General features: G+C 26.2%; 3 protein-coding genes across 6 annotated transcripts; 2 read left to right on the top strand and 1 right to left on the bottom strand.

Annotated features, from left to right (window-relative positions):
• Positions 1–155: 155 nt before the first annotated feature.
• On the bottom strand, positions 156–13,719 carry LOC113560863. Its single transcript, XM_026966978.1, has 11 exons — positions 13,504–13,719; positions 12,540–12,857; positions 10,705–10,855; positions 9,857–9,964; positions 9,029–9,228; positions 7,192–7,380; positions 6,390–6,632; positions 4,313–4,513; positions 1,329–1,503; positions 1,139–1,249; positions 156–418 (listed from the first exon to the last, which is right to left on the bottom strand). The coding sequence occupies exons 1-11, from the start codon at positions 13,669–13,671 to the stop codon at positions 213–215; spliced, it is 2,070 nt and encodes a 689-aa protein (XP_026822779.1). The 5' UTR covers positions 13,672–13,719; the 3' UTR covers positions 156–212.
• Positions 13,720–14,786: 1,067 nt separating this feature from the next.
• On the top strand, positions 14,787–15,296 carry LOC113560855 (protein FAM200A-like). Its single transcript, XM_026966965.1, has 2 exons — positions 14,787–14,911; positions 14,969–15,296. The coding sequence occupies exons 1-2, from the start codon at positions 14,787–14,789 to the stop codon at positions 15,294–15,296; spliced, it is 453 nt and encodes a 150-aa protein (XP_026822766.1).
• A 967-nt stretch (positions 15,297–16,263) lies between these two features.
• LOC113561217 lies at positions 16,264–22,719 on the top strand. Of its 4 annotated transcripts, none has more exons than XM_026967513.1 (7): positions 16,264–17,395; positions 17,723–17,791; positions 17,847–17,936; positions 17,993–18,044; positions 22,343–22,405; positions 22,461–22,550; positions 22,608–22,659. In XM_026967513.1, the coding sequence occupies exons 1-5, from the start codon at positions 16,571–16,573 to the stop codon at positions 22,375–22,377; spliced, it is 1,071 nt and encodes a 356-aa protein (XP_026823314.1). In that variant the 5' UTR covers positions 16,264–16,570; the 3' UTR covers positions 22,378–22,405; positions 22,461–22,550; positions 22,608–22,659. The 4 variants fall into 4 exon arrangements, with proteins under 4 accessions (XP_026823314.1, XP_026823313.1, XP_026823316.1 ...); XM_026967512.1 differs by having other exon boundaries at positions 22,337–22,405; XM_026967515.1 differs by lacking the exons at positions 16,264–17,395; positions 17,723–17,791; positions 17,847–17,936; positions 17,993–18,044 and adding an exon at positions 20,476–22,134 and having other exon boundaries at positions 22,608–22,719.
• The last annotated feature ends 1,695 nt before the right edge of the window (positions 22,720–24,414 follow it).

Below are 24,414 nucleotides of genomic sequence, written 5' to 3'. Positions count from 1 at the left end.
TTTAATTTAGTAACATCTATGTAGGTAAATCTTACTCAGTGGTGGCATAAAAGGTGAGTTACAAAGATTGTCACTTACCTTTTGACTTCAAAATTTCGCCAAAAATTTAATTAATATGCTAAAATTAATCTTAAGGACATAAATAAATTGATATATTAGTTTGTATGAACTTAAAGTTTTATTTTATTAGCTAATATCTTATTGGTTTGTCATCACAATTTTGGTATGGCAGCGTATCTAAAATTCTCAATCCAACATTCGTTTACAAAGCGTCTGATTTTGAAAAATCCGTTCTCGCCCCAAGAAGTTCCCCATGAATTAGCCAACAGCCAGTACCCTTGTCCTCCTTGTATACCCCACCCGATCATCTTAACTGACAACAGTCCCAAATAATCACCAGTGACATGATGGTAAACACCTAGTGTAAAAATAAAATTAAAAACGAGATTAATCTTTAGATTTATTACCTAGTATAATATACTTATATGTAGTAGTGTAGTAAAACAATTAGTCATTACTCATAACTCATAAGGCACTCTTTAGGTTGGTATAACTACAGAAACCTGTAGGGTTTGAAATGAAATATTATTGAGGATATCTGCAAAACTTATCTGGATAATTGTTGGAAAATAAATTTAATTTAATTCGCCATATTAAATTATTTTTTTAGCGGGATTTTAATATAGGTTTGTTACGAAATATTGAAACATATGAAAATATTTTATTTAATATTAGCTATCTCCTTGTACTCCATACAAATAACATCCGCTCATCCGTGTTAAATTTGGTTGCCTAATGCTAACCGAACATTTAATGTAATGCGTAACACTTGTGGATAAATTTAAAAAAATTAACAACTTGGTTGTTAATTAACAAATAGTATGAGAAGTGGGGTTAAAATAGTTAACATTTAAAACCCTCTCCGTCAGAATAAATGGACAATGTAACATCGTTGTATCTCAGTTTTAATTAACCTACTTATCAGTTTACTGGCATTACTGGTAAATCGTTAATTTTTTTTTAATATATTTTCTTGGGTAATAATTATTTTATTATCATCAAGTTAATACAATAATTGACAATTCTTCTAAAAAATATTTTTTATTATATTATGTTATTTATTTTTTATAATTTATACCAGATTTATAAGCGAGGAAATCTTCGTAAACTCGCATCGTGACTACGTATGGTCCGTGTTTTCTCAGATTTTTCCTCGCTGCACATCCATCGAACGTAAACACTTTTTTGGCTATTGTAAACAGTAAAATATGAACAATATATTCGTATTACTATGTAGAATCATCATTGTAAACCAACGATCGTCGTACCTTTGATAATTTCATTCAAGTACTTGCCCTTATGTTGTGCATTGTAACATGTCAAATCACATTTCGGAGTGGCTATTGGGCCACCACCACACACGCCATGTGGCCCGAGTATCGAGTTCGGATCGGCAGACGTTGTGGATGCGTTGCATGGTTGCACCAGCCACGGTTGACAGCCCTATTGGTATAGCGAAAAGAAAAAGAAGAACATTTATATTAATATAATAATTAATAATTATATTATCCTCCCACCCTTGCCATGAAGTACTATTATTGAATAGTTTCTTTAATCAAGCCAATCAAGCTTTTTATATATCTAATTATCATCAATTGTGCTTATTGTAAAAATTTTTATACAGATTGTTCAAACTAAAATCAACTACAAAAAAAAAAAAAAACCGTAAATTCGTGACCGGTACAAGCGGCTCCTGGTTAAAATTTTTTTTGATGAATCGATGAGTGACAATGTAACATGTACCATCGTAAGGGACATTCAGTTAAATTTTTAGGGTGGGCTATAATAATCCAATGTAAAGTGACCTCGCACCTCCTTTCTATACAAAAGTATAACATATTACATTCGATTTTTGGGGTCTATTGAAATACTTGTGGGCTAAGCTCCTCTAAGTCTCCCCGATGTTCACCTATGCTTACGATAAAAGAGTATGTTATTCGACACTTGTAAACTTCTTATTATGTTAGTGATCTCATGATTTTTTTTATATATTATAACATAGTCGCCAATTAAGTTTTAAAATAGGGCTGCTAAATTTTTAAGTGGTCCAAACTTTTCTACCACCAAAACAGATAAATGTTTAACTGTTTTAAAAGGTAGAGCGACGTTCTTTTATATATTCAAGTCTATATGTTGAAGTCTCACAAACAACCTAAACTTTTATAAGACTTGAAATTAGTTTTTTTGTCAAAAATTATCAACAGGTGACTGTGGTTCAAATGAGAAAAACATAATATGATTATTTTTATGTTTTTATACGTGTAGGTATATTGTTTCAGCAACACATCTAATCGTGTATGTGAAGTTTCGAAATTCAAAACCTACTCCTTCACCCAGATAATAATGCATATATAACGTAGTTTTTTTAAAATAATTATTCTATACCTTTTAAATTAATAACAGTAATTATTAGCAAACTTTTGTATTTATAATACTTATTTTGTTACTTTAAATTTTGATTATACTGTTATTAGGTACCTATAAATACAATTCATAGGTACATGTAATTTTAGAACCTTAATTTATAATGACTAAAGACCGGATTTTGCATATAATTAAATTAATAACAACAATTATTAGCAAGTTTTTGTATTTATAATGCCTATTTTGTTATTTTGAATTTCAACTTTACTGTAATTATCTTAATATAAATAAAATTTATACATTTTATTTTATCACCTTAATTTATAACGATTAAAGACCGGATTTTGAATATAATGCATGTTTATATTTTTATAAGCAATTACACGCAGTAAATGGATTTTCATCAACCATACCTAAATAATTAATAATATAACAAATTTTTATTTTCCATAAAAAAGCATGTTTTTGCATATTACGTATACATATAAGTGTTTTAATTTAATTTTGTAATTTTGTATACAAATAATATTTATAAATTTTTTTCACAGTACAAAAATTGAAAATATTTTTTAAAAATATGCACCCATAAGCATTGATGTGGAATTAGATTTTTTTGCATTCAAAAATTTCATATATATATTTATAACAATATATATTATCACCAACTACCGTCATCATTTAATTAAGATCAATAGGTATGTTCCATATTATTGTTAGGTACTTATTGTTTTTCTAACAATGAATGAATTGTATAATTTTTCATCACAATCATTAAATATATTGTATATAATATAATTGTAGTTCGTTTATTTTCATCATTAATGTTTTGGTTTTTTAAATACAAGGATACATAAATAATTGAAATAATCAAAAATTATTCTGCATTTTTTGTGCTTTTTAACTTTTTAAGTGCATATTTTAAAATTTTAAATGCATATAAATCCAGTCTTTAATAATGACTAATACCATGAATTAAAATCAAATTTTCAATTATACAAATAAAACAATAACTATAATAAATAATAAATTATAAAAATAAAGTAATTGTAAGATATTAGCATGCAGTTATTTTAAAATCAATAAATTATTTCAAGTTTGAAATTAAGAATTTTTAAATAATTAATAATATGAATAATGTAAAATTTATTTTTACTAATTTTTAATAATTATTATTTATATCATAGTCTTAAGAAGTTAATAAGACAGTGAAAGAAATATTTTTAAATTTTGAACTGTGTTTATAATCTTACAAGGTTACAACTGTTAAGTAATGTCACCTACAGTAAAGATTAAAACAATAAATTATTTATAAAATATTTTTCAATAATAATTATCATAGTATATTTATTACATTTTAGCTGTACTGATGCAGCATAAAATTGAGGCAGGCCAATATAATGCTTATTTTGATTCATTACAAAATATAGTACAGGAAAATATAGGGCCGTCAATATATATTCTGCAATACCCCAAATGGCGCTCCTGTATTATAGGTATTAATTATAAACCTAAACCATTATACATTTTTAAATAAAGCAAACCAACATTATTTACTATTTAAGTGAGGTGACGGACTCTTCGCTTTCCTCATATCAGTCATATCTCATTTCCGCTATGTGATACGATGTTATAATATGATGAATGCTTTTATGGTCAATGATTAGGTTAGGTTAGGCTATATCATTATTTTTGTTTTTAGAGGGTAATGAGGGGGGGAGGTTTGAAAATTAAATTATATAATACCTATATATCAAAACTCTAACTATATTTGAAATAGTATGTTTTACCAAGAAAACTAAATTTGTAAATTAAAAACATACAGGTTCTAAAATGGCTTTCACGCAGAATCAATTTCCATTTATATATATACATGAATAAGTATAGTTACCTCATTGCTTCCATAGTCGCCACCAGTAACGATTCCTTTTTTTAGTATATATTTCCAAGCGGCTGCAGTATATCCTCCGCTGCATCCATTACCACAATCTTCGCAACAGGAAACTAATTTTTGTGGTGAATAAAGTGCAGTAATGTTACCCTCGGAGGCGATACATATGCGATCGTTCATCGCCGAAGTCACAGAAATGGCCTGAGTAAATCATAGTTTTTTTTATTATTAAAAATTTAAATATAGTAATCATTGTAAATTACATATTTTCAATATTGATATATAGTTATATTCACTACCGTGACATTGTGACAATATACTAATTGATTTGTGTTGAAAAATGTATTTTATAGGGAACATGAGGTCGGCTGTTCACGAAAAAAATACTGAAGTCCGGTTAGGTTACCTATATTAAACAGTAATATGTACATTGACAAGGCTGGAAAAGACTTTTATGGGCCTGGGAGCTGATCGATTCTAGCCCTTCTTTACTTACACTATATGTGGCCGCCAAGATATACATACCTCATGTACATACTTGTACATAATTTAATATAATACAAACAGGTATTCAAGTTTTATAATATGTAGTAAACATCAAAAACATAATAATTTGGTTTAGTTAAAATCATTTTGGGAAAAAACAAATACCAACACTAAAAAATAAAACCAATTATTTGTCCTTGAGATTGTACCTGATCGCCTACAATAGATTAATTAAGAATTAAATAGATAATAATATTTCCTAAAATAATTTCTTGGGTTACGGCGAATGATTATAAAATAATTTTGTATAAAAGGTATCACGGGCTCTCTTGGAAGTACGGGCCTCAGGGGTTCTAGCCCCCCCTGCCCCTCCGTTTCGCCGACCCTGTACATTATACACGTCTATCATTTCATTCCTAATTTCATACAATGTTCAATAATATATCAATATTATCAATTACTTTTTACTTACACTTTTACTAGTCGTTGGTCAGATTTTTGCATATAGTACGTCTACATACAAGTCTTATATTTTCATATTAATAATAAATTATATATAACTACACTGTTCTCGGTGGGTATGCAACGTGGTGAAAAATGTATGCCATATAATCGAAGGTTGGTAAACCTATGGCGTAAGTACCAAAGGTAACACGCATATTAACGGAACGAGAAAATATTAGTATTCAATTTTTTTATAGGTAGGTATTTTTAAACACATAGAAACTGCACCTATGATAATATGATTGATTTATAAAGGATATTCCAATATATTATTATATATTTTGAATTAATCAATATTTATACCTTGCATATATTGACAATGTTCTGTATCTTTTTTACCGTTTATCTTTAATTACTCAGTGTAAAGTTTATTTAATCATTTATTTTATATTAAAATGATAAAAATATAAGTTGTATTTATTATATTTTATTTTATTATTAATGTGTAGGTGATGTATAATTTATCTTTAGTTGGTACTTATGCTCTTAGCGATATTTCATGTTTCAAAATGTTATATATATATATATATATATTCAATACTTAAAATATTATAATATTTTATTATCAAATGTATATTTTAGATACTAGATACCTATTCAGATTTTATTAATTTCATGAGAGTTAATTTAAGTAACTGATTGAATTATAAATTGTATTAATCTTTATCATAACCTCCTTAGTGACGATTAGTGGTATTGCAGTTTATATATATATATGTATACAAGGGGTGGGTATATTACAAGTTATGTTTCCGTAGTGGCACATCACAAATTGTATCTCGTCAGATTTTAGAAGTAATAAATTGACACGTTTTTATGGAAATTAATTGTTCAGTGATTTATTCTTTAGGTGGTAAGTACAAAAGAGTCACCAGAAAAGAAAATCTCTGTGCGGTAACAATAAATGTTACGAATTTGAAAACGTTGGATTACAAATTGGTAGTCATGTCGCACTATTTAGCTATCCCGTGGCCATAGCATAATTTTTTAAGACGATATTATTTTCGTGATATTTATTATACACATCTATTTATACGTTCACAACGATATGCACGTAAATATAGATAAATTATTAGTTGCTGCCTACCCAATCTGCTGCACAGTTGCCTTGATTCCAGATGTGTGAGATGGAAATGCAATCGAACCAATGGTATCGGGCGTCGAAACTCTCAGGTATTTCGTTTGCGTCACCATCACCATCGTTGTCACAATCACCACCCTTGACTGCACCGTCTTCAAAGATCTCGTGGTCCAAATCATCCACCTCGGGATGGTAAAAAGTTCCCACTAACTTTTTGTGGTCGTTTGTATGAAAACTGTTTATTCCGGCCTAAACACAATTACGACATACTTTAATACATTTATAGTAAATCAAAAATAACATCATAATCGCAATTCAACTTCTAACAATATCGTGAGAATGCACTTATTCAATATAATATAAACGTTTAGCTTATCTTGTCTTGTTCTACTACTTCCACTGTATTATAATATGGAATATAATTTTGAAGTCTGTGATATTTTACAATTATCTACATATAATGTTATTATGCGAATGACATACTTAATGCAATATTTTGGTAGTTATATATTCGTGTGATTTTTAAGCACAACACCAGACGAGATTAATTAATAATTTCGAATTCTTTAAGAGATTTAAATAGATATATATATGACATATTACAGTTATTTATTTATTTTTAGTCTTAAATATCTGACGAATTTTCATTGCGCAACAAAAACATTTGTATAAAATCTGAAAATATTGTTTGATTTTGTATTTATCTGGTTTCATGTAGAACAATATAAATGTGCAGTTTATAACTTTTAAATTTTTACCGTTAAATGTTCATACCATATTATTATAAACTGTGATGTGATATTCTTACCTGCCATGTTGCGTTTGCGTTGTTAACGTGTGCGATGATTTTATGCAATTTTAAATTTGCGTCACATGTTATCCAAAAGCTGGATACGAGTAGCAAGACGATTTTCATTGTGATGTACGACATTACTACTATTTTACAATATTTATTATTCGCGGTTGTTGAGTGTTTATTTATAGTTATGTACCAGTTTAATTTCAGTGTATAGTTTTATCGACATTCGAATACGAGGTATATTGACAATATTGACGCCACCACGAATTTATCGTCTCTTTATTGACTCGAATAACTTTACGTGTCAGCGTAGAATTGGGCTTATGATGCGCTTTTTTGATAGCGGTTCGACAGTTGTCGTAAACCTGTGAGAGAGTAGGTCGCACTGAGTGAAGAATACTTGTTTACGTATAGAAATTATTTTTTAAAACTTAAAAATGTTTGTTTAGGAATGGAGTGATTAAATTTCAGCAAGTACAAGTACTTGAATATAAGTACTCATATCGTGTATCTAGTCAAAGTATATCAGTTGTAGATTATAGTTCATATATTACAAAATTTTATTTATTTATATTTGTATATTTGATATCATAACAATTCTGATTGATGACCTTTAAATGTAACTTACGAGTTGTGAAACTTAGTTTTAAAAGTAAAAGGAATAATGATGGTTATAATTTGTGATACATTTTTTTTAAGATGAACATAGAAATAAATAAGAGATATAATAATATTTATAATGGAGTAAAATTTAACATTAAAAAATAATTGTGTTTATCAATTTTAGAATAGATTTAAGCTCAAATTATTTTTGTTTGGAGTAGGTACGTTGATATAAAATACGAATATCTTCAAAAGATCCACTACACACATTGGTAATTGATTTTTCTAACTTGTATTCATGCACACCAAAGTGTACATGTCATAGATATTTCTGTGTATAACAATTGTAACAGTAAAATTATTCTTATTAATGCATGTAATATTTAATACCAATTGCATTAAAAAACAAAATACTCATAATGCATCAATATAAAAATAACGACATGTTTAATTAATCGACAAGTGTTTTTAGTGTATCACTGAGATATATTTTAGTAACCATCATAAATAGTTTTTATTAACCAAAGTGTCTGCTTTCAAATAATTTTCGTTAAACAATTATCTATAACTATCAGTAATTAATGGACAGTATTTAAATATATTTAGTATATTCAATGAATTTTTGAAATTCAATGTATGTCATCTTTATAATTTCTGGAAACTAACTCACACAAGGCTCTAAGTATAGGCTTAGTGATAAATGATGAAAATATACAGGATGATGTATTTAAATGTTAATATATATAATATATAATGAATTATGCCGTTGATAATTTTAATCTCACAATAATCATTATTTTAACTAATGAGCAATAGCTAAATAATATTATGTATACATTTTTATCGTAATATAAGAATTTTAACTTGTTTTATTTTCAATGCACCAAACCACATTTTTCTTTTTAGATCACGCCAAAGTCTAAATTAAATTGATAGATCAAACCTTAAAAAATCGGCTTATTTTTTTTTTTAGAAATCTTATGGCATAATATCATAATTATTTGAAAATATATCACTGAGAATTATATATTTCATGCTGTGATACGCATAAATAATCAAATCTTTGCTTATAATATTTTTAAATAACAAAATTTCATTTTTACAGTATTTTATTTTATATTTATTTATAATATAATATTAGATAGTCATTAAATGACAGTGTAATTTTTTGATACAAAACAGAAGAAAAATCGTGAGATAAAGATAGCATCCGGTCAATCAACTTGTGTACGACAATAATTCACAACGGTAATCCACCGTACATGTATTCTTCTATATAACATTCGTTGGCGCCTCGTAGAATTTTGACATACCCGTTGTCGCCCCAGTATGTATTGAACGAGTTGGCTGCCAACCAGTACGGCGTGCCGTTCTCTTCTCCCCAGCCTATGATTTTAACCGCTTGAGTGGTAACGTATTTTCCAGAATTGTATGCGTACACACCTTGAATAGACAAAAAGAGCTTAGTTTTGAAGCAATTAAAAATAACAACGGTTGTTAAAAAGTTTCAGATTAACACAACGTATATCCGTTGGCCCATGTCGTGGCATAGTGAAATGGACCTGTCAGATGCTTGTCCGGATTTGGTGTTTAGTCTAAAGGTTCCAAACCAGGGTGTCATAAAATTATTTTAAATATAAAGCAATCCTATATATTTTTTAAAATTAAAAAAAAATGATTTTTTGAAAGATATATAGCACGTATGATTTATGTATTAATTAACTAATTTTTTGTATAGAATATAATAATATGTGTGTATCATATATTTGGTTATATTTAGCTTAAGAAAACAGAAGTTATAAAATATAAATAAACTACTATAGGGTGACTCTGGTTTTTTTACAAAAAATACCTAAGTAAACAAATTTCAGAATTTCTGGTTTAATAAACAATTTGGCTGCTTATCCTTGGATAGAATGTTTGAGAATTTAAGCAGTACAAACGCCATGTACCATTTTATATACGTAAAAATCATGTCTTTAAATAATAATTGTTGTGAATTTATGATAAAAATAGATTAACTCTAAAAGCCTAAAATTCCTCTATTAAAAAATAAATAAATTATCCATACCTGATTGATAGTTGACAAAGTCTTGGTACATGTAAAATGACGCAGTTATCGGACCGTTTTCGTAAATTTCTTTCATTGCCTTATATGCTGGTACACGATAATACGTTCCTGTAAAATGTAATGCATATTATAAGCCTATAAAATATTATAAATTGTAAGTAGGTACTTTAATAAAGAGTACCAGAATACCTATAGTTCTAAGACAATGTCAATAACTGTATATCATTTTCACTGTCATGTGGTTGTAAGTTATTCACATTTTCTTAGTTAAGTCGCAATTAAATACATAAGTAACTGCCCTAAATAATACTAAATGATAACAATTATAATAAATTATTATTTATTTCACATTGTAATATTTATATATTTTAATAGGCACGGGTGTAGTAGAGGTAATTGGGTTTAGAATAACCTATGGTAAATATTTTTTACAAACGCTTTTTTATGCAGTAAAACTTTAATATTGTCATGCAAATATTTCAATTTTAAATTAAATATAGAAGATACACTGTAGATTTAATAATTTAAATTTAAAGAAATTGATACTTATAAAACTTCAAATTGGTAGTAAATATCAGTATTTAACAATGTATTATTCATTTTTGGCAAACTAAGTTCCGATCAGAATATCACATCAAAATGAGACATTGGTCACCTTTTTTATTGATTATTGAAATAACGAGCATTCCACTCAGATACACTGAGGTAGAGATCAATATATATATATATATATTGAAATATTTTATTTAAAAAGACTAATATTTGAAAGTTGAATATGAGTACTCATATGCAATGACAATATATCATTATAACATACACAATATAATTTTTATAAAAGAATTGTGTACCTTGATGATTGTCTTTAGCGTATTTCGTCGCGTAGTTAGGATTATAACATTGAAACTTGCATTCTGGAGTGAACAGTGTTTTATTCGAGCATGCGTTTTCAGTTGCGGTTTCTGTATGTTGACATGGTTCTATCGTGTACGGCTGACATCCCTATTAAAAAGAGAAAACGCACGTCTGCCATATAACAGTGAAAATAGATATCAATACTGTTGATACGAAAATAATATGTGTATTAGGCATACGTATACTTAAATACGTTTCCTAAAAAACTGTTCCATATGATGATACCATAGATATAATGGGATATAAATGTACATAATATATTATATATAAATATACATATACAATGTGTTCACGCTAAGAGATATAACTAAATATTTCAGTGGGATAATCTTGTATTGAAAAAAGGTTTTTGGAGAACGAAAGGGAATACTGAAATAAAGTACACAATTTCAAACAAATTTAAAATGTTTAAGTCTTTTGATACGTACATGCACACAATACAACTTAATTTTTTTAATGGAATTGCCATTTTTTTTCCACAGGTTCGAGTAAAGTATTTTTGTTTTTAAACAAGGTTTGTATAAAAAGGTTTTTTTTCTAAATTACAAAATTGGCAAATATAATTTAATATTTATGGATCATCAGACAACATTTTAACTAGGTATGTTCAACTTATACTTGAAAATCGAAACAATATCTCCAATATTGTTAAACAACTATTTTTAGACAGATAAGACATAAATAAGAACTTATTACCTATTTGTTTTCGAAATTTTTTTTTCCCATTTGTACTTCTAAAATAAGATTTATTTGTAATTATTAGTTTTAACTCGATCGGTACCTAATAAATTATTCAAAGTTTCCACTTTGATGTTCTAAGTACGATTTCAAACGTTTTAAAAATTAAATCGATGTATTAGTGTTTATTCGGCTTTTTCTCAAATTGTTATATGCTACATGTGTTTTGTTTTTTAAATTTTGAAAATTAATAGACGGATCTGCATATGTAACAGTTTTTAAATGTTTCTATTAAAAAAATCTATTGGGGTTTGAAAATCTTGACGGCCATAAAATTACTCTATTGGTACCAATCCATAGATTAGGGAAAATCATGGTAATAAATAAGTGTTTATTTATGTCTTATCGGTCTAAAAATAGTTATTTAACAATATATCAAAGATATTATATAGATTTTTGAGTATAAGCTGAATATAATTAAATAACTGTCAAAAACATATTATACGTATCTGAATATTAAATTTAATTGGCCAGTTTTATAATAAGCAAAAAACTTTTTATACAAAAATTGTTTTTAAACAAATGCTCTGCTCGAATCTGTAAAAAATAAAATTATATTTGCACTTAAAAAAACAAAGTTGTATTGCGTGTATGAAAAGGGTTAAATATTTTAAATTTGTCTGTAGTGTATACTTCGGTACTCCCTTTCATTCCCTGAAAATAGTGAAAATCCCATTTCAATACAAGGTCCTATAACTAAAATATTCAGTGGCAACTCTAGCGTGAACATACTGTATAATATATAAACTATATACAGCATATGTATTTTTATTTATTACATAGTTTTGTGTAATATTGAACTCAAAATAAAATTAAAATAAGCAAGTTGCTACTTTCGATTCTACGTATAAAGAAATACAATTTTAAAATTACTATATAAAATTAATTTAATTTTTAATTTCAGTAGGTATACAATAGAAATTCACAACGGATGATAGTTATATAATATGGTGAAGGAGTTAATTTTTTGATTATAACTATTAATATTTTATGCTCAATTCTAAATACATTATATTATAATAAATGTTTATACCTCGTTCGAACCATATTCACCTCCGGACACCAATCCATGTCTTCTGTAGAAGTCCCAAGACTCAAAATGTTGGCCACCCATGCAGCCATCTCCGCAAAGGTAGCAGCAGGACAATATTTGCTGTGCTGATAGTTTTGGTTTTATCGTTCCATTTGAATGGATACAGATCCGGTCACTTACGGCTGACGCCACAGAAATAGCGTAGCTTGACTTGCAGTTACCCTGGTCATAAATATAACCAATAGACGGACACATGTACCATTTTGCTCGAGCGTCGAAACTTTTTGGCAAATTCAATGGATCCCAAAAGCCGTTGTTCTGCAGATATAACATCGTTTTAAAATGTTCATTTAACGTGAGTGTTATTAGAATTGTATCACTTTATGCGCATAATAGTCACAAATCAACTAAGATTTATTTTTCCAGTATTCAATTTATAAGACTCATAAAAGGTAGGTACTTACGTTGAATCTGTTTGGAAGTGATTACAAGTATAATTTTATTTAAAATAGTGCAATAAATTAAAACAGTCAAGTTATTATTGTATAGATTTAAATATCCGTTTTGTTTAAAAAAAATAGTATTTTTGAATGTAATGATTTATTAATAGAACACCCTCCTTCATACGTGTGTCCATTATTGCTCACACAAAATGCACGTACCTTCAATGCACTTCAGAAAAGTATTGAATCGAGTAGAATAAACAAAATTATTTACTTAAGCTAATACTTGAAATCTAGAATTGATTTGTGATAAGAAAATCAAGTTCTTGAGTTATATAAATTTTATATTTTAAGATAACGCCATTTAGATTACATTAAGTGTTATGCTAACTTTTAAGCACCACTAATATTTTTGTTTGAAACTTGAGCTATCAATAATTCCATGTTATCAAGGTCTCAAGACCTTAAGTTACCATAACTCGTATGTATATGTGTGTATGCGTATTAATTTTTTTACATACCTCAAAACGAGTCTTCATAGCGCCACCTGGTGCATTTATATTGTTTAAGAAATCGTTTTTGTTGTTTAAAGATGCACACCGTTCGCTGAGAACGATTATACACAGCAGAAATACTAAAACGTTCACGACAGACATCTTATTACAGGCGAAGTTAAAACGAGAATACATTTGTGGTTGTGGTTTTGAAACGTACTTTAAATTGTCGATAAAGAATTCTGCTGAAACACCAACTTATATAGTTAATAATAGAGGTACTCATAAAAATAAAATTAGGTAGACATTGCGATATCTTTTTAGATAATTATTTAACTATCAATTAAGATATTATTATTTTAATATGATTTTAAACATTAACACCAAGTACAATTACAGTGAAGTTGCACATAGTTCTTCGACAAAATCATTGTTTATATATTCGATAATATTAAACTTACTGTTTATGTACTAGTCATTTATCAAATCCAATATCCGGTATCAAAGGTTTTTTGTGGAATCCACGGTGAACTTATTCTAACGATGTCCAAAAATATAAGTATGAGTAAGTTTTTGACGAACCATTTTTTGTATTTATTTGTAGTTGTTTAAAGCATTTTATGAGTGTTTTCTTTAACATTTTAGCATATCAGTTTGTCTAGCATCAAATATACTGGTTATTTTAATGGTATTGTGTTGTATATAATTATTATAATAAAAATCACAGTTGTACAGTGATTCTATCCTATTATAATATATAAGCCCAAAAGTTATTGTTGAGTTACTTTTTTAAATGTATAACATTTTTATAAAATCAATTTAAATTACTTAACTGAATTTATTTAATTGTTATCATAACATACTTGTGAACAATTTATTTGATGAATTGGTGTATTATTATACAATAATATAATTGTGTATATGCGTTTATTGTAATGCTTTGAAGAATCAAAAGTAATTTTTTCAGTACTTTATTTATTAATTGAGAAAAACGGAAATTTTTATGCAAAATTGATAATGCAGAATTTACTTTTTTATGAGCGTTTAAATTTTAAATTTTGACGACATTGGATATTATACTAAACTATATATTGAATATATTATAAAATTCGGGTGTATATTATATATACACTCGAATTTTGTGAGTTATTGATGGACGAAAAATGGTTGGAAAAATTATCATACTTATCAGACATATTTTAATACTTAAATCAAATTAATTCAAGTATGCAAGGACCAAATGAAAATATATTAACATCATGTAGTACGTTATATACTCTTAAAGATAAATTTAAAAAAATAAATTTGAGATGTTTCCTTCCTTATCTATTTCTATGTCACAAGAAAGTTCCGAAGTTATGACATTTGTGATGGAGCATTTAACTGCCTTAGAAGAAAGTATAGACAAGTATTTTCCTGATTTAGATATTTCCGAGTTTGATTAGATAAATGACCCATTTGATAAAGATATATTAAGTTTAACTGAATTCAGCCTTGAAGAAGAAGAGGAACTCGCTGAAATACGAAACAATCGAACTCTTTTATCAAAGAACAAAAATGTTCCATTAAATGAATTTTGGGTTTACGTTGAAAAAATTCATGATAAAATTGGCAAAAAAGCTCAAAAAATATTATTGCAATTTTCGACGTCATATTTACGTGAACAAGGATTTTCCACTCTTGTAAACATAAAATCAAATAAACGAATGAAAATGGAGTTCATTGAAGAAGAAATGAGAGTATGTCTTTCAACTATTCGACCACAAACAAAAGATTTGTGTAAAAAAAAAATAAGCCCAAGTACCACATTAGTTTCATAAGTTCCTTAATTTTAAATTAATATTGTAAATCAAATAATAAATAAATAATAATTAAAAATAAAAATATATAAAATGTGATAATATGTTTTATAAAATGTAATATGTGTGTATAGTATTATAGTATATAGCTGTATACACCTTACTACTTTTGTTTCTTTTGTTTATACTTATATACTTATGCACTGATTAATAAAACTGAAGTAGTCTATAGAATATATAGTATAGACTGTAAAGTATAGGGCCTAGGGTGCCTCAGGATTTTAGAAAACGACTAAGGGTGCTGTAAGTCAAAAAAGGTTGGGAACCTTTGACATATTCTTTTGTAATAATAGGCTTTTTAATGATTATCAAATCTAAAAAAAAATGTTGTTTTATGTTAAAAATTAAAAGTTCATTTTTTGTTCATTTACGAGTATAATTATACTGTTTAATATTAAAACAATATTGATTTAAAAATATCAAGCTAGGTATTTTTTTAATTGTTTATAATTGTTTAATTTAAAAATTTAAATAATATATATGTTTGATATTTATTTATTGATATGCCAACTATATAAACATTTACTATAGTTAAGTCTGTTGGGGATACTATGAGAAATGATTGTTATTATTAATATTTATAGATAATTTTATAATAGATTGATGAAGTTTAATATAAAATATCAATAACGTAGTAAACTATATAGACCATAATGTACAATATGATCTAAGGCCTAATACCGCTAATGTTAAATACAAACAATGTATAGTTTTGGTTTATTATTAAATTCATTTTAAAAATTTAAAACGTATTATTATTCATTTTTGCTATGTATAATAATATAATCATAAATGCGTAAAAATTTTCAAATATTTTACATAATGTAAATTTTATCATTGAACATTTGAATAATTCACTCGAATTCCAAATATTTTATTAAAAAAATATTTTTGTTTGAGTGCATATAAAACATATTTAATTTAGAAAAGTGACCTTAATAATCCCGTACCTAATCGTTTATTGTATTCGTGTTTACCTATTCATTCAAGGTACTCGCATATATACTTGAAGGTTATTTGCTAGTATATACAGCAAACATAAATGGATTTGATGTTTTAAATTTTTATCGTCGACAATATAATATATATATATATATAACATCAATTCTTTATGATAAAGTCCGAATAAATATTGCACGATAAGTATCGAGAGAAATACTACTGATATCGTACTTAGTTCATAACATACGACGCGAGGTATTTACTTACGGCTACGTACCAACATATTTATTATTATGCAAACGTTACATAGTCGTATGAAACCGATGATGTATTTCTGCCACTTGTACGGTATGGGATTTTGTCCTAACAATTTTCGAATAATTTATTTTCTATTGATATTCATTAATGTTTCTGTTAGTTTTCACATTTACTATACAATGTTTGTGTATGTCCAAACGCATTTATCGTCAATGTTCAACTTGTCTACAGTAACATCCGTTGTTCGACTGCATATCCGTTTTTTAGCCCATCCGTTAATGATCGTATTTTTGAGTGTCAAAAAGACGACTATTTTGAACTACATTAGCGTCTTCGATAGTCTCGTTCTCAGAATCAATAAAGTTTCACTTACGCCGTACACGATACATTTCTTAAGTTGGATAATAACTACTCTGCTCGCAGAATTAATACAGATTATGGCGTTTCACTATCGCACGGACTTACAATATTTTACGGCATGGTCCACTGCTCAGTATGTCTTCCCTAACGTTTGGTTAGTCACACCGGTTTTGATATACATTTTTCTCATCTCGTTGGTCTCCAACGGTATACATGAAGTCAACAACAACATAACTTCGATTAGAGCGTGGAGAATACACAGTCTCAAATGGAAAAAGCTGCAATGCATGTCAATAGTTCTAACAAACTCCGTGTTTGGAAATATTATCATTATATTTATAATGTACACCATCATGGATTTAACCTTTTTCTTTTACGCGACGTATTTAAGTTGGATAAATAATTTCCCTAATGAAATTGTTGCATACATCATAATATTGTTTGTTCGAGCCGGCTTGATGTTTCATCTTTTCCGAACAACCCAAAGTTGCAAGTTAGAAGTAAATAAATAATTAAAATAATACGTTGTTATATTTTATTTATTGAGATTAATTAATACTTTACAACTATTTGTAATAATTTATAAATTTACATTTTTAATAGTTAAACATTAGTTGTATCTATTTTAAACGCTTCGTATGTGTCCAATATAATTTTGCATAGTGACTATTATTGAAAATATTATAGGTAAAGTAGATTATAGTTTATCTTTAAATTTAAGGCCATAACTAGATTGTTATAATTATGATAATAAGGTACTAGTTAATTTATGAATAATTAATTTTAATTTTAAATAATATGTTGTCTAATTCCTTTGATTTTTTAAGCAACAGATGAAAAAGACACAAATGATTTTGAATGGCATTGATAAGACTACAGTTTTCGATTACAAAGAAGTATAAAATTTAATTTAATAATATTAAAATATCTAATTTATTTTCTTTTATTTAGTTTCAGTTCACCTCTTTGTATATGTTGCATATTGATTTCAGTTTCACGCCATGTAATATTTTTGATATAACGTACAGAAATTTAATAACTGTAAGTAATTATTAAATTGTATTGAGCAAATAAACATTAATTATTTTTTTTTCTAGATATTTACCATAAGTGCAGCTTACTCAACTTTTCAAATTCAAATGAATCCAGGTTTATAATATATTTTTTAAATTCTAAATATATTGTTAATGGTATCATAATAATAGCATCATTTAATATTAATAGTATATATTTTTCTATTTAAATTCTTTTTTGTTTACTTCTTCTCAAAGGTACATTAATTTGTGTAATAATGAAATAATATGAATGTATCTATATTGTTATTTTTAATTATTATTTTTGCAATATTTGATAAGAGTATATAATTAATTTTTATAATATTGAATGTTTGAGAATGAATAGATCAAGAAATATTAGTAAATACTTTTTTTTCTTCTTATGATTGTTAAAATATCGTCACACATTATGTATGTGAATCGTATTTTAAGACTAGACATAATAGTCATAATATCAAAATTTAAAGTCATTATTTCAATACAATTTAGGGCAATATATATTATAATAAAAACAGATTATTCATTGATAGCAAATAATCGATACATTTTTGTGGCTTATATATAAAATATAATTTAAGTTGCACGTTTTAAGTGAGTTAAATGCTCAAGCAATTCTATAATTTTTGGAGAATAACGTTGGGAAACTTACAATCTTTTTACTGAGAACTATGTGAAAATTTTCTCCAAAGAAAATTAATTTTTCAGGCGATCCGTATGAAACAAATCTTGAATAAAGTTTAATAAAATTCTAATAATTTACATTTTACAATTATATTTTAAATTTTATATTTAAATATTTACAAAAATTAATTTGATAAATGTCGATTATGAAAGGTTGGAAAAACGTACTTAAGGAATTTTTTTAAATTATAACTAATTCAAGCTCTTACGTAAGTTTTCTTTCAAGAGTTAAGTGGTTTCTGTACTACAGAATTTGTAGCCTTATTCATTGATACATGCTTACTAACGCTAAAAATAATAAAACATGTGTCTTTATAGAACGTTTTATAAGGTTAAGCACGACTATTCAATACTATGGTAATATGTTATTTCAGTCTAGCATCAACATAATAAGTATGACAAATCAGATAATTAAAGTAAGTAATTAATGTAGAAATTACATACCCTCTATTTCACAAACGTACATAATTATTATTACGTATATTACATATACAAGGTGTCCTTTGAGACTTTACCTAATGTGATGTCTCCTGAAATAATTGAGATAATAATCATAATATTGATCTTATTTCTGGTTTTTTAATAAGATCCACAGGTACAAAAACAACAAATATTTCATCTTTTAATTTATTTTATGTTTTGGTATAAAAAACTTGAAATTATTTTCAAAAAAAAATTAAGATATCCATTTTAATTTCATTAATCTCCTGATTTTTAATATTTTTTCTAGTTTCAAAAAAAAATAAATATCATTATATCAAACATATTGTGGCTTACGTGCTCATACCGTCGATGAACGCTTTCAGTGTTTTTCTCGAAACTAGAAAAATTATTAAAAATCAGGATATCATTGAAATTAAAATGTTGAAACTACAATATTTTCTGAAAAATGAACCCTACAAAATGGCTATCTTAATTATTTTTGAAAATAATTAATCAAAAATGTATTTTTTTAACTTTTTCACCAAAGCATTAAAATTAATTAAAATGTGAAATATTTGTAGATCTTGTCCCTGTGAATCTTATTCAAAACCAGAATTATGATATCCCAATCATTTTAGGAGATTGCAATGGGTAAATCCTTATGGGACACTCAGTATAATCTATAAAAATAACATTTTCAAATAAAGAAAATTAATTAATTTAGGATTTTTGTTATCGTAGATTTCTTTCAAAATTAATTCAGAAAAACGTTCGTAGTAATATGTATTTACCATATATATTGTATACATACATTAATCATATGATTTAAATTTTTCTACATTTTCATAAAGTTAAAGTATGATTAAATTTTATGTTTTTAAATTCATTTTAAAATTATTATTTGTCATACATATAATTCCATCAATAATAACTAAATAGTGAACAGTTATTTTTTTTTTTAATTAAACATTGTAATACAAATAATAATTTAAAATTTTTATTCGAATATTTAAAAAAAAATACAAATCAATAAAAATTTTTTCGTTCAAAATTATTTTTATTAGTTAAATTACATTAGGTATTTAACAGTAAACATTGCTTCAGCAACAGAAATTAAAATAATAATTGAGTAATTACTTTACTTTATAGAGTCGGGGAGGAATTATGTATGTATTGGTAGTACAGTAATAATATATGTGTTATTTATATTAGATTAATATATGTAATATATATTCTATGCTATTTCAAAGAAAGTTTCTGGTAGAAAACAGGAGCTAGTGTGCACTATGAGTGATCAAAATCAGAAATTTCCCAGTAGTTTATAAATAATAATAATAACAAAAAAAGCTAGAATTCGTTTTAATTTTTTTTATGTAATTGATTTATTTTTTTTAGTAAAAATTCATTAAAAATGTTGAAAATTGAATGAAAGGTTTCAAATTTTTCTTAAGATAATTTAAAAAAAGTTTAGGGTAATGCTCCATAATATTTTTTAAGCGTTTGGATTTTAAACTGTCGCTTATAAGATCTGTGAATTATTTTGTAGATATATATTAAGGTAACTGACCATTTTCATTTCTAATAGTTTTTACATGCAATAATTTATAATTCAGTTGGGATTCAGCAACCTAACCTATCAACCTACTCCTACCTTTGATGGCTCACATTCATGCTTGAGCGGAGCCGAGACGGGTATGGTAGTGTTAAATAAAAACAATGTACAATTTTAGTTTGTTATTAATTTAGTCTTAAAAATGTATAATTTATTACGTATTCATTTTTGCTATGTTTAAATACGTTAAAATTTTCAAATATTTTACATAATGAAGATTTTATTATTGTATATTTCACTCAAATATCGAATATTTTATTAGAAATAGTTTTGTTTGAGTGCATATAAAACATATTTATTTTAGAAAAATGACCTGAATAAACGGATAGTCACCAAATACCCTAATCATTCATTGTATTCGTATTTACATATTCATTCAAAGTACACGCAGTAAAAAGGCAATACATACTTGAAGGTTATTTGCTAGTATTGCAAATATAAATCGATTTGACTTTTTACATTTTTATTGTCTACAAAATATATATATATATTATATATCTTAAATTCTTTATCATAAAGTTCGAATGAAATATTGCACGATAAGTATCTAGAGAAACAGGTACTACTGATACCGTACTTAGTTCATAACATTCGACGCGAAGTATTTACTTACGGTTACGTACCAATATACCTATATATTATTATGCGAACGTTACGTAGTCGTATGAAACCGATGATGTATTTCTGCCATCTGTACGGTATGGGATTTTGTCGTGACGATTTTCGAATAATTGATTTTCTATCGATATTTATTAACGTTTCTGTTAGTATTCACGTATACTATGTAATATTTGTGTATGTCCAAACGCATCTGTCGTTAATGTTCAGCCTGTCTACAATAACATCCGTTGTTCGACTGCATATCCGTTTTTTAGCCCATCCGTTAATGATCGTATTTTTGAGTGTCAAAAAGACGACTATTTTGAACTACATTAGCGACTTCGATAGTCTCGTTCTCAGAATCAATAAAGTTTCACTTACGCCGTACACGATACATTTCTTAAGTTGGCAAATAGCTACTATGCTCGCAGAATTAATACAGATTATGGCGTTCCACTATCGCACAGATTTACAATTTTTTGCGATATGGTCCACCGTTCGGTTCGTCATTTCTAACGTTTGGATAGTCACACCGGTTTTGATGTACATTTTTCTCATCTCGTTGGTCTCCAACGGTATACATGAAGTCAACAACGACATAACTTCGATTAGAGCGTGGAGAATACACAGTCTCAAATGGAAAAAGCTGCAATGCATGTCAATAGTTCTAACAAACTCCGTGTTTGGAAATATTATCATTATATTTATAATGTACACCATCATGGATTTAACCTTTTTCTTTTACGCGACGTATTTAAGTTGGATAAATAATTTCCCTAATGAAATTGTTGCATACATCATAATATTGTTTGTTCGAGCCGGCTTGATGTTTCATCTTTTCCGAACAACCCAAAGTTGCAAGTTAGAAGTAAATAAATAATTAAAATAATACGTTGTTATATTTTATTTATTGAGATTAATTAATACTTTACAACTATTTGTAATAATTTATAAATTCACATTTTTAAAGTTAAATTGTTATAATTATGATAATAACGTACTAGTTAATTTATGAATAATTAATTTTAATTTTAAATAATATGTTTTGTCTAATTCCTTTGATTTTTAAGCAACAGATGAAAAAGACACAAATGCTTTTGAATGGCATTGATAAGACTACAGTTTTCGATTACAAAGAAGTATAAAATTTAATTTAATAATATTAAAATATCTAATTTATTTTCTTTTATTTAGTTTCAGTTCACCTCTTTGTATATGTTGCATACTGATTTCAGTTTCACGCCATGTAATATTTTTGATATAACGTACAGAAATTTAATAACTGTAAGTAATTATTAAATTGTATTGAGCAAATAAAAATTAATTAACTTTTTTTTCAAGATATTTACTATAAGTGCAGCTTACTCAACTTTTCAAATTCAAATGAATCCGCATTTATAATATGTTTTTTAAACTCCAAATATATTGTTAAAGGAATCATAATAATAGCATCATTTAATATTAATAGTATATATTTTTCTATTTAAATTCTTTTTCTGTTTACTTCTTCTGAAAGGTACATTAATTTGTGTAATAATGAAATAATATGAATGTATCTATATTGTTATTTTTAATTATTATTTTTGCAATATTTGATAAGAGTATATAATTAATTTTTATAATATTGAATGTTTGAGAATGAATAGATTAAGAAATATTAATAAATACTTTTTTCTTTTTATGAATGTTAAAATATGGCCACATATTATGCATGTGAATTGTATTTTAAGACTAGATATAATAGTTATATTATCATCATTTAATGTCATATTTCAATACAATTTAGAATAATATGTACTTACCATATATATTATATACATATATTAATCATATCGTTTCAATTTTTCTACATTTTCATTAACTTAAAGTACACTCAATTTTATGTTTTTAAATGCATTTTAAAATTATTATTTGTCATACATATAATTTCATCAATAATAATTAAATAGTGAACAGTTATTTTTTTTTTAAATTAATTACTTAATTAATCATACTAAATGTTTTAACAATGGTAAGTAACATTGTAATATTAATAACAATTTAAAATCTTTATTCGAATATTTTTAAATAAATTAAAAATAAATAAAAGATTATTCGTTCAAAAATTGTTTTTATTAGTTAAATTATATTACGTATTTAACACATAACATTGTTTCAACAATAGAAATTAAAATAATAATTATGTAATTACTTTACTTTGTAGAATTTGGGATTCGGGGATGAATGATGTATGTATTAGTAGTGCAGTAATATATGTGTTTCTTATTAAATTGTTTTGCCAGAAGATACATGTATAATTGAATAATCAATAATTCAATTTTTCATTTCAAAGAAAGCTTCTGTTAAAAAATTGTGTGCACTATGAGTGCTCAAAATCAGAAATTTCACGTAGTTTATAAAATAATAATAATAAAAAGCTTAAGTTCGTTTTAATTTTTTTATGTACTTAATTATAATTTGACAAAATAGTTGATGAAAAATTAAAATATGTAAATAATGTTATTATTAGAACTTTTATATTAATCCGTGTTATTAAATTGCATAAACACATTACCGTGTTTAAACTAAAATTATTAAATTTTATTTTTTGGAATATTTTGTTTTCTAGATAACAGCTTTTTATTAATTAAAACATAAATATATTGAACCACACCAAATTTTCAGACAAATTTAAATCCAATATTTAAATAAATAATTATATAATTTAAATGAGCTATCAATTTTCTGAAAAGACAAACTTTAAAGTTGTTATTATATTTTGAATGGTACGTAAATTTTTTTATCATGTTCTTATATTACTTAAGGTATTTTAACAATATCAAAGTGTATTTTAATTAATTAATCCAATATAGTTTATCATTTATATATAATTAATAATACATTTTTATTATGCACAAAGTCGAGCCATACGAGATTGCGAGATGAGTTGTATTTAATATCAGAGCCGTAATTGGATATTTTGATAATAGTTTGTTCATCGTATAATGAAAAATATGGTACCAATCATTAGTAAATCACATATTTACATGTACATTATGATTGTATGTATAATAATATATCGATATTAGTTATAAATACTACAAAAGACAAGACTGGAATCGATACTTTTATCGATATATCTAATACGTATATTATGAAATCAATGTAA

This window comes from Rhopalosiphum maidis, chromosome 1, assembly GCF_003676215.2.
Source record: "Rhopalosiphum maidis isolate BTI-1 chromosome 1, ASM367621v3, whole genome shotgun sequence".
NCBI lineage: Eukaryota > Metazoa > Arthropoda > Insecta > Hemiptera > Aphididae > Rhopalosiphum > Rhopalosiphum maidis.
Note: the sequence above shows the minus strand (reverse complement) of the source record. Positions and strands in the feature narration are given on the sequence as shown.